A 9,864-nucleotide genomic window follows, 5' to 3' on the forward strand; every position below is an offset into this window, starting at 1 on the left:
TCTAGAAACGATCCATCTATTTTCAAGATAAAACAACGTGTTGTCCACACGGTCCACACCCATAGTTACTAACAAGACCACCCCATTTTAAAAAAAAAGCAAAATAGGAAAAAGCTAAAATTGCAATCAATGGGTGCAATGTTACTGCTCAATGAAATGATCTTAGCAACGTGCATCCATGACAGATGGAATTTGTTCTATTTGCCTAATTTTCCTCAAAAAAGAACTCACTCTTTTGCTAATCGTACACACATTTCCTTCAACAGAAAAAGAATACCTTCCAATCAGAGTAGACTAAAGTCTCGTAAAGATCTAGCACAAGAGTAAACACATGCTGCTCCAATGGATGCAAATCTATAAAGAAGCTTACCTGAGGGAGGTTACAAGGAAAGGTTTGGCTATGGACAAGAGTATGCACTTGGACATGTTCTTTGATTTTACTCCTGAGATCCAAGCAAAGTTCAATGGATTTAGTTGGCACTGGAATTTATGGGAAAAATAAATGCAATTAGTTGTCATACAAAATAAATAAGACCAAGAATGACAAACGTAAGTAGCAGAATACATCATTCACCTCTTGATGATTGTTGAAGAACCCAGAGTAACGTCAAAGGTTTGGCTCTGGACAAGAGTATGCACCCGGATATGTTCTTCAAGTTTACTCCTGAGATCCAAGCAAAGTTCAATGGATTTAGCTGGCACTGCAATTGGGGGGAAAAATAAATGCAATTAGTGGTCATACAAAATAAATAAGACCAAGAATGATAAAAGGTAAGTAGCAGAATACATCAATTCATTCACCTCTTGATGATTGTTGTTGAACTAAGAGTAACATCATAAAAATAGAGGAACCGATGAAAAAAGGCCGTGGAAATCCCAAGGACTTGAACAGTTCAAGGGAATTTTAAAAACAAAGCTAATCTGCTAAAATGAAAGTGTGATCATAAGTTAACTTATCAGCAAAAAGAATGGTCAAGGGATAGTAGTGGGCCACATATTCGTGGATGGGACAATTTTGTATGGTGACTTAAAAATAAGCTTTTGCAATGAATGTTATAGACACAATAAGCACAAAGAGAGAAGGGAGGCAGAGGATGCAAGAGAAAAATGGGTAGGGATCAAGAAGAAAGTGCGAAGGTTCATAGTCTCACCTATCATTGCAGCATGAAGAAAACCGTGAAACTTCCGCATGAAGGAGATAAAATAAAACATCAAAACAACATTGTTAAGTTAGAGAAATTCCCATCAGAGTTGTAAATAGAATACTACACACTTTTCCACGAAATTACTGGACCAATCCTATTCATACAGAAAAAGGCTCTCTCCTCTATGTACTTTCTTAAATCTTTTTTTTCTTTGGTCATTCTGAAATTGCACCATTTTGGCGTGGATAGTGTCACATAGACACCTCCAAACAATTTAGCTTATATCAGGAAACTACAGAGCTTTCTCAAGTAAAAAAATAGATAAATGCTCTGAAAAGTATTTCAGATCCATTTGGGAATACATCCTCTTCAGAATTTCAGGTTGCAATGGATCAGCCTTGTCAAAATAAACATCACCATATATAGCTATTACCTCAAAAAATTGATAAAATATTTTAGTCTATAGATGTTAGGTGACCTAATATTAGTCTTGATTTCGGTCAATAATAGCTCACTTATGGAAATAGCTACAGGTACTCTCTCTCTCACGCATGCTTGCCCGAAGACTTCTGCCATCACATAAACCTATTCTGGTAGGGAATTCTAACAAAACTGAGTGAGCCTGTGTATTTATGGATTTATCGGGGGCAATAGTGATAGGGTAAACAACATAAATGAATCCAAATCACACCAAGAAGCTTTGCCATCTAAGCTAACTGGCATCGTAAACGCTTCCTAGTTTTAATCAAGACTTTGTCAGATCTAAGTTATGACCATCTGCCGTAACCTACTAATATAAAGGTATCCCGATAATGCCTTGAACACAATCTAGAGGCTATGTAATCACACTGAACAAGAAGAAATAAGGCTACTGTCATCACCAGGAAATGCAATCAAGACCTTACCCAATGAAAAGGCGGAAAGTGATTAGTAGGAAATTAAAAAATGAGTACGGTATATAGTAGCAACCTTTGCTAATATGTTCCGGGTTTGCAGATGTGACACCCAAGTTGCTTAGTAGAAATTCTATCCTCTTCTTCTTCTTTCATTTATTGCCACATCCTTAGTCAAAAGATCATCTGTGCAATACTTACCAATCAAAACTTTAGCCATATAAACTTCTAACCATGACTTTAGCAGCTCAATATATATGCTTATAATGTTCCACTAAAACCAACAAACTGTCCCAATTTAAGCACTGGCTACCACTAAAAAGCTACACAAGTAAAAAGCAAAATCCAGTGTCATCCAAACTATCCAAAGAACCCAAATTAGTTGTGACGAAACAGTAGTCCAAAATTTAGCCATTCATAGGCTACGTGTTCTGCACGTTTAAGACATGCTCGTTGCTGGATGGATATGGAATAATTTACATAATTTTCATTAATATAAATAAAGCAAGAGAGCATAGATTGAACAAAGTTGAAACTGAAATTGTGTTTTGCTAGGCCACATTAAACTGAAAAGTTTCTTAAGAAAAAAGATTTGTGGTATAGAACATATACCAGAAAATTTTCAAAAAGGATTGACCAGAGAAAGTAGAATAGCAGCATGCTAGATCTACTCATATAGCATCAGAGTTGCTTAGTCAGCCAGTTTTTCTTGGGGTTGCTCCTTTCTGTTTCTTCCTTGAAAATTATTTCTCACAACAAAAGCATGAAAGTTATAACTCACTCTTCATTCATGTTTAAAAAAAAAAATCATCGAGATCCAAAATAACATTTTTCATACTTGATCTGAGAAGCACCACCCTCTTTGTACTTGAATAGCCATTCATAAAAAAACGAACCACCAATGAGTATAGACTTCATAAATACGAAATCCATAAAACAAAAGTAGTAAACTAACGAGAACTGAGAAACCTAACTCTAATTTTCGCTGTTCTGCTTGAAATTGCACCTTTTTTAAGATGGAAGATCAATTTAACCTAATACCAAAACAGAAAATCCCACAAACAAAGAACTCAAACACTATGAACACATATCAAAAAGAGAAACCAAGTGAAGACATGCAGAAGCTACTAAGAACCACAAACACCAAAATTAATACAGCACCTTCGAAAATAATAAACCCTAAACATGAGAAGCCCCAATATATTTGAGTGGATCAGTTAGGGTTCCAATAATCGAGAAACACACGTAAACATACAATAGGTTTGTGAAGATCGACACATAAAAACAACAGAACAAGTCAAAGGTTGAACTGATTCAAGTCTCAAGAGAGAGATCAATAGAGAGAGATAGGCTCACATCGGAGGCATTGCTGATGAGCTCACGGAGAAAGATCTCTGTTGCTGTAGAAAGTGTTGATGATCAGGCTCAGCAGCTGGTTGATCTCAGCCTGGAATGCGTCTCGATTTCTGCCATCATCGACGTCATTGAAAGAAACCAACCTCTCTCTCTCTTCTCGGACGGAGCGGGTGGTAGTGAGAGTATGTTGGCGTGAGAGAGACAGATGATTTTCTGGAGAGTTCTTTGTGATGAGATCAGATGAGATCAATGGGCAGATTTCATCACGACTACCGCGGGAGAACCGGATGACGGTGTCCACAAGTACAACTGGGCGGGAAATGACCAAATACCCACCGAGCAACAGCGCGGCCGTGAAGATGCAAGGGACTTAATTGAAAAAATTGACCAAAATTAGGACACCGAAAACCTCCCCTTATTATTCACGGTAGGATACGTATGATCGACTAAGAAAATTAAAATGTTCTCTCGAAGATAATGTACCTCAGGATTAAATAATACTATAGGTTATATTCAATCCCTCTGTCATCCAAATATACAAATAAGGGGATATTAAAGCAAAGATGGAAAGAACTTCCTATGACACGTACAACTCTTAACTTTTCATAATAATATACAAAAGCAAAGGAAATGACAATCTGATGCTATGTTTTTGGACGGCCAGCATAAAGGGCCAACGCAACCTCTTGTACAACAATATGCACATGTGTCTTTAGTGGTTTTTTTTTTTTTTTGACAGATGTGTGTCTTTAGTTCACTGGTATTGAATGAAATTATATTTAATATAGTGAACCAATTAAATGATAACACATCATCATGCTGTGCACATTATTGTGTATGATGTAGTGTTAGTAGACTTTTTCCCCAACAATCATTCTACAACCACAAACACTTACTCAAACTCGCTCACATTCATATTGGGGTCCACACACACTACACCTTAGTGTGTGTGAGACCACCAAAAGATGTGAGTGTGTGTGATTCTATAATTATTGTTCCCCCAATTTTATACCAACTATGCTACAACCATAAAAACTTACACATACAATCACACAAACTACTCACATTAAGGCTCCGTTTGTTTGGGCGTAAAATATTTTCCGATAAAATGTTTTATCTCTTTTTTGGTGTTTGGTTGTGGAAAAAATTAGGAAAATATTTTACATGTAAAACATTTTCCATCAATTGAATCAAAATGACTTATCCTTAAATCTTCCATAAGTTATTTTCCGAAATGAACTCGCTACCTTCTACTGCAATTCTCACTGTTTATTTTTCTTGATCGTCAGTCCTGACCCACGTTCAATTCCCAATATTCTCAGATCTCTCCACCGTTTAAGCCCTCATCTCTCTCTCTCTACACTATTTTGTTGATTTCTAAAAATATTTTCGAGTGGCAACTAAATACCAGAAAATAAAAGTTTGAAATTTGTTTTATGAAAAAATATTTTACATGAAAAATATTTTACATTGTAAAACATTTTACATCGAAACAAACGGAGCCTAAAAATGGGCCTACACACATTACACCCCGTGTGTGTTGGTCCCATTTTTTGATGTGCGTGAATTTGTGTGATTGTATGTGTAAGTATGTGTGGTTATTTATTAGTAGGGCAAGCCATATGAGTATCCAATTAGCCAATTACGGATTGCAAATAAGGAGTAAGTCCTTGGGTGCAATGTTATCAATACCGTTACGTACCGGCCGGTACGTATCATTTTTGACAGAATCCGGTACCCTACACCTCTAATTCTGTTTCGGTTCAAATACCGGTCGGTACCGACCGGTAGACCGGCCGTACCGGACATACCGGTCAGTACCGGCCAATACCGGATAGTACCGACTACTTTTAAATTTATTTTTTTCTTCAAGTACCGGACAATACCGGACGGTACTGGACAAATACCGGATTTTTTATTTATTTTTAAAAAGTGTATATTATACTATAAATTCTTTTAAGTAGGAAAATAACAATACTAGCGATCAATCCGAAACGGTACCCGGTATTTGACCGATACCAGTACGTACCGTACCAGTAGGAAAAGTAAATTGGTACTCCCCCCCCCCCCCCCCCCCCCCATTTCCCTCTTTACCCCTTACCCCCGGCCCCCCCCCACCAGCCATCCCTTTTTGTTTTCTTTTTTTTTTTTATCAAACCCCAAACTTCCTTAAAACCCGGATTATCCCCCGGCCCCCCTCCCGTCTTAAAACACCTTCACTTTTTAAATTTAATTTTTATTTTATCAAACCCCAGACTTCCTTAAAACCCGGATTATCCCCCGGCCCCCCACCCAAAAAACATCCGGCCCCCCCTCCCCTCTTAAAACACCTTCACCTTTTAAATTTAATTTTTATTTAATTAATTTTATATTATTTATTTAATTTCTACAAATACACCGGGTCAAAAATCGTATTTTTTTGATCATTTTATTTTAAATGGTCATAATGAATTTTTTGCTCTAAGACCTTTCAACAAACACCCTAAAACTCATTTTTTAGTTTCAAGACTCTCTTAGGGTGTTCATTGAAAGGCCTTGGAGGCAAAAATTTACTACGACCATTTAGGATGAAATGATCAGAAAAATAACATCTTTGCACCGGTTCAAACAGATTGAAAATTGAAACATTTATTTTTGTAATTATATTTTTATTAGACTTGAACCTAGAATTAGACTTCAACCATAAAGCAAATATAGGGGGGGGGGGGGGGGGGGGGGGGGGCCATATGGGGTGAGGAGAGAGGTCCTCATTTTCCTATAAATAGAACCCTTTGTGAAACCATTCAATTCACACCTTGAACCTCTCCAACTTTTCTCTCTAGAAACTTTGTGTTTGCTCTTTGTTCTTATTTTGTTCTTGGTATTATTGAATTTCTTCTTGAGTTCTTCAAGAAACTCAACCCAAGGCCGCCACCAAACCACCACCCGACCAGCCTCTTGATCCAAAAAATTTAGTAGTTTAGTCAATATTTACTTTTCTCTTTCAAAGCTACCGTAAGCTTACCGTAAGAAGTCACTTTGTTCGATAGCCACATTCATCTTCCGTAAGCTACCGTAACCTTCTGTTATATTTTATTTTTGTGTTTAAAAATGCATATTAAGTTAAAGTACTAAAGATAACTAGCAAACTTATTCTACTACAATTACTAGTCTAAAGCATAAGTGGTTTTCACTCCAAAGGTGTCCGTCCATGTGACACTATGCTTTATGATCATTTTTACAATTGTGGAGTAACCCGAGGCTAACACTCTCGAAAGTTTGTCAACAAGTCTGGCTTCGTACCGACTAAGGAAGGAATGGTGATTCTAACTGGACTTGTCCGACCATCCGACCTGGGACTTTCCTGGTTATTTCTATGTCAAACATAGTCCACAAAATTTAGAATAATGATTTTCGGTGAAAATTTAGCATGGTTACTTAGGCTTTCTTCACAGACTGTGTACTTGTCAAATTTTTTAGGAACGCCGCAGCGGAGAATTCGGGACGGAATAATGGATGACTACAACTTTTCAATTTCAGATAGTTGGTCATTTGAGAATGATGTTCGTAGTGAGGAGAGTATCTCCCACAATAGTCGCGATTATACACTAGAATTTACCACCGACCAGGTTAGTTTTTACTGTTATTGTTTTGTATATTCGTTATTTATGTTAAGACTGGTTAATGTTGTATTTATACATATTATTTTTTTTTATATCGATTTTTGAAAGTAGAGAAGATATGTTAGCTTGGGCACGGAGCGTTGGTCTAAAATATGGTATTGTGGTGGTTATTTTAAATTCTGCTAAGTTAAAAGGCGGCAAATTGCCGAAATGCATTCTTGGTTGTGAAAGAGGAGGAAAGTACGAACCGCCACAGAATCATGTTGAAGGGCAATCCTTGCAAAGAAACACTGGGACTAGAAAATGCGATTGCCCATTTCAACTGCGAGGTATACCACAACATCCATACGGTATCAGGTGGGGTTTAGAGATTATTAGTGGTGTCCATAACCATGAAATAGCAAAACATATTGAGGGCCACGAGTACCCGTCAAGGCTAAAACCAATAGAGAAACAATTTGTGGTCGACATGGCCAACAGCACTGCGCCTCGTGAGATTCTTAATATTTTGAAGCAAAAAGACCCGTCAAACACTACGAGAATCAAGAGCATTTATAACACCATTTTTTCAAACAAAGCAGTCAAACTAGAGGGTCTAACTCCTATTCAGTATGTCATACGTCAATTACTTAAGAAACATTACCTCCATCAATTTCTTACAAATCCGGATACTAACGAAATCACAGATATTATTTGGGTTCATCCTATGAGTCTAGAGCTATCTGTCAACTTTCCGTCTGTACTGATCATTGATGCCATGTACAAGACCAATGAGTATCGAAAACCAATATTGGAGGTTGTGAGTATCACATCCACATGGCGAACTTACTCGCTTATGTTCGCTTATCTTAGTAATGAGAGAGAAGAGACATTGACATGGGCATTGGATAACTTAAAAAACTGGATGCTTCAAAAGGGGGCGTCGATGCCATTGGTGTTTGTTTCAGATCGGGATTTAGCGCTTATGAACGCCATTGAAGCATGTTTCCCTACGGCACGTCACATCTTGTGTATTTGGCACATAAATCAGTGCGTCATGAAGAACTGCAGTCGTGTGCTTGGTCCGGAATGGAAGCGCTTCATCAAGTCATGGCACTCGCTTATCAATTCATCTACACCTTCGTCTTTCGAACATAAGTGGCAAGCCATGTGCGACGATTTTCGCCAGTTCCCGTATGTCATAACTTACCTGTGGCAAACATGGTTAAGGCCGTACAAAGAGCGGTTTGTTTCAGCATGGACAGATACATGTATGCACCTCGGAAGCAATTCAAGTCAAAGGTAAAATCGCTTTTTGACTTTACTATTAAAATTTTGTGCATTTCTCTACTACACGAAGAAATACTTTTTGATACTTTCCTATTTAAACACAGTACATTATTCTATTACAGGGCAGAGTCTGCACATGCGAGGCTAAAGCTATATTTGGGGGATACTATGTCATCGCTACAAACATCTTTTGATAAAATAGAAAAGATGTTGAAAAATCAGTTCGGGGAAATTAAGAAGTTGTTCGAGAAATCATTGAACATTCCACGCCACAAACAATTGCGTGACGACATTTTTGATCAGGTTAGGTGTCGCATTTCATTAGAGGCAATGGAGTTCATACATGATCAGCTAGAAACCACTTTAGAAGTATCCCCCCACATTGTTGGCTATTGCAACTGTACGATCAAAATCACACATGGATTGCCATGCATGCACGATCTTGCATATTATCGTTCCATTTCCACTCCAATTCCGCTATGGAGTATCCACGCTCATTGGACTAGGTTGTCTATGCACGCAACCGAGTTTAATGAAGAGGGAGCACGACCTGACAGGACATCTCAAGTCGTTGAGATATTAGATGGGATGGATCCACCTATGCGAGAGCATATCATAGACAGGATTATCGATATGGCAGATCCATCTTGTAGCACAGTTCGACCTCCATCGTACAACACAGAACATAGAGGTCGACCTACAGGTACAGCAAAGTACACGTCGCATACCTTCTTTCTCAGAAGCATCCACTTCAGGATCAAAGACTGCAACATCGCGAGTGAGAGGGAGAGGGAGACGTGGGAGGGGTTTTGGGGCTAGCAACACTCAATTTATAGTTCCATCCATCACTAATCGCTACATTCAACGATTACCTCAGGCTTATCAGCGTTATGTTTCCCACACTGTTGACGTGCTTGGTGATGGTCATTGTGGATTCAGGGCGATAGCTGCACTAATCGGGTATGGTGAAAATGATTGGAGTCTAGTACGAGAGGAGCTTATTGAAGAGATTCGACAAAATTTTTATCTATACAGTGTGATTTATCCAGTCAATGATTGGCCAAATCGTCTACTAATTTTACTGAATTGGTTAGAGCCTACAGCACCACAAAATCATTGGATGGAGGCTATGACTTTGGGAGTTGTCATCGCAAAAAGGTACAACCTTGTACTGCATACATTTGATGAGGATGTTTACGGTTGTTTTACTCATTTGCCATTGAGGTCCCCTCCAGTTCCAGTCGAATACCGCCGGGAAATTGCTATTGCCCGTGTTCACAACAATCACTTCGTGCAAATTTTCTTAGAACCTCATTACCCTGTACCACCCATCCCAACATGGTGGGAGGAGAATTCATCGGATGAAGCTAAAGGATGGGCTGCCAGTTATGAAACACGTTTGCTATTGTGGTACGAAGTAATGGGTATAAGCATGCCGGGAGCAGCATTTGGAGGAGATATTGATTAAAATTTGTGTTTTTTTGTATTTTCATGTTTTGACAATATGTACTCAATTATAATAAAATGAAATTTTATTTCAATTTATTATTGTTCATTACAAGTTATTTTTATTATTCATTGTTAAGACTAAAAAAAAAA

General features: G+C 38.0%; 2 protein-coding genes across 5 annotated transcripts; one reads left to right on the forward strand and one right to left on the reverse strand.

Moving 5' to 3' along the window:
- Positions 1–65: 65 nt before the first annotated feature.
- LOC131335971 (uncharacterized) lies at positions 66–1,324 on the reverse strand. 4 transcript variants are annotated; one of them, XR_009202697.1, is made up of 3 exons: positions 802–1,324; positions 566–701; positions 66–443 (listed from the first exon to the last, which is right to left on the reverse strand). XR_009202697.1 is itself a non-coding variant. In XM_058371553.1 (3 exons), exons 1-3 carry the CDS (start codon positions 1,210–1,212, stop codon positions 260–262), a joined length of 372 nt encoding a protein of 123 aa, XP_058227536.1. In that variant the 5' UTR covers positions 1,213–1,324; the 3' UTR covers positions 71–259. The 4 variants fall into 4 exon arrangements, 2 of the variants coding, with proteins under 2 accessions (XP_058227536.1, XP_058227537.1); XM_058371553.1 differs by having other exon boundaries at positions 71–480; positions 575–664; positions 1,152–1,324; XM_058371554.1 differs by having other exon boundaries at positions 73–480; positions 575–664.
- Positions 1,325–6,780: 5,456 nt separating this feature from the next.
- Positions 6,781–9,733, forward strand: LOC131298592 (uncharacterized). The gene is made up of 6 exons (XM_058324072.1): positions 6,781–7,002; positions 7,191–7,325; positions 7,511–8,277; positions 8,388–8,968; positions 9,021–9,538; positions 9,614–9,733. Exons 1-6 carry the CDS (start codon positions 6,781–6,783, stop codon positions 9,731–9,733), a joined length of 2,343 nt encoding a protein of 780 aa, XP_058180055.1.
- Positions 9,734–9,864: the final 131 nt, after the last annotated feature.

The sequence above is a fragment of the Rhododendron vialii genome, chromosome 8a (assembly GCF_030253575.1).
Source record: "Rhododendron vialii isolate Sample 1 chromosome 8a, ASM3025357v1".
Classification (NCBI taxonomy): domain Eukaryota; kingdom Viridiplantae; phylum Streptophyta; class Magnoliopsida; order Ericales; family Ericaceae; genus Rhododendron; species Rhododendron vialii.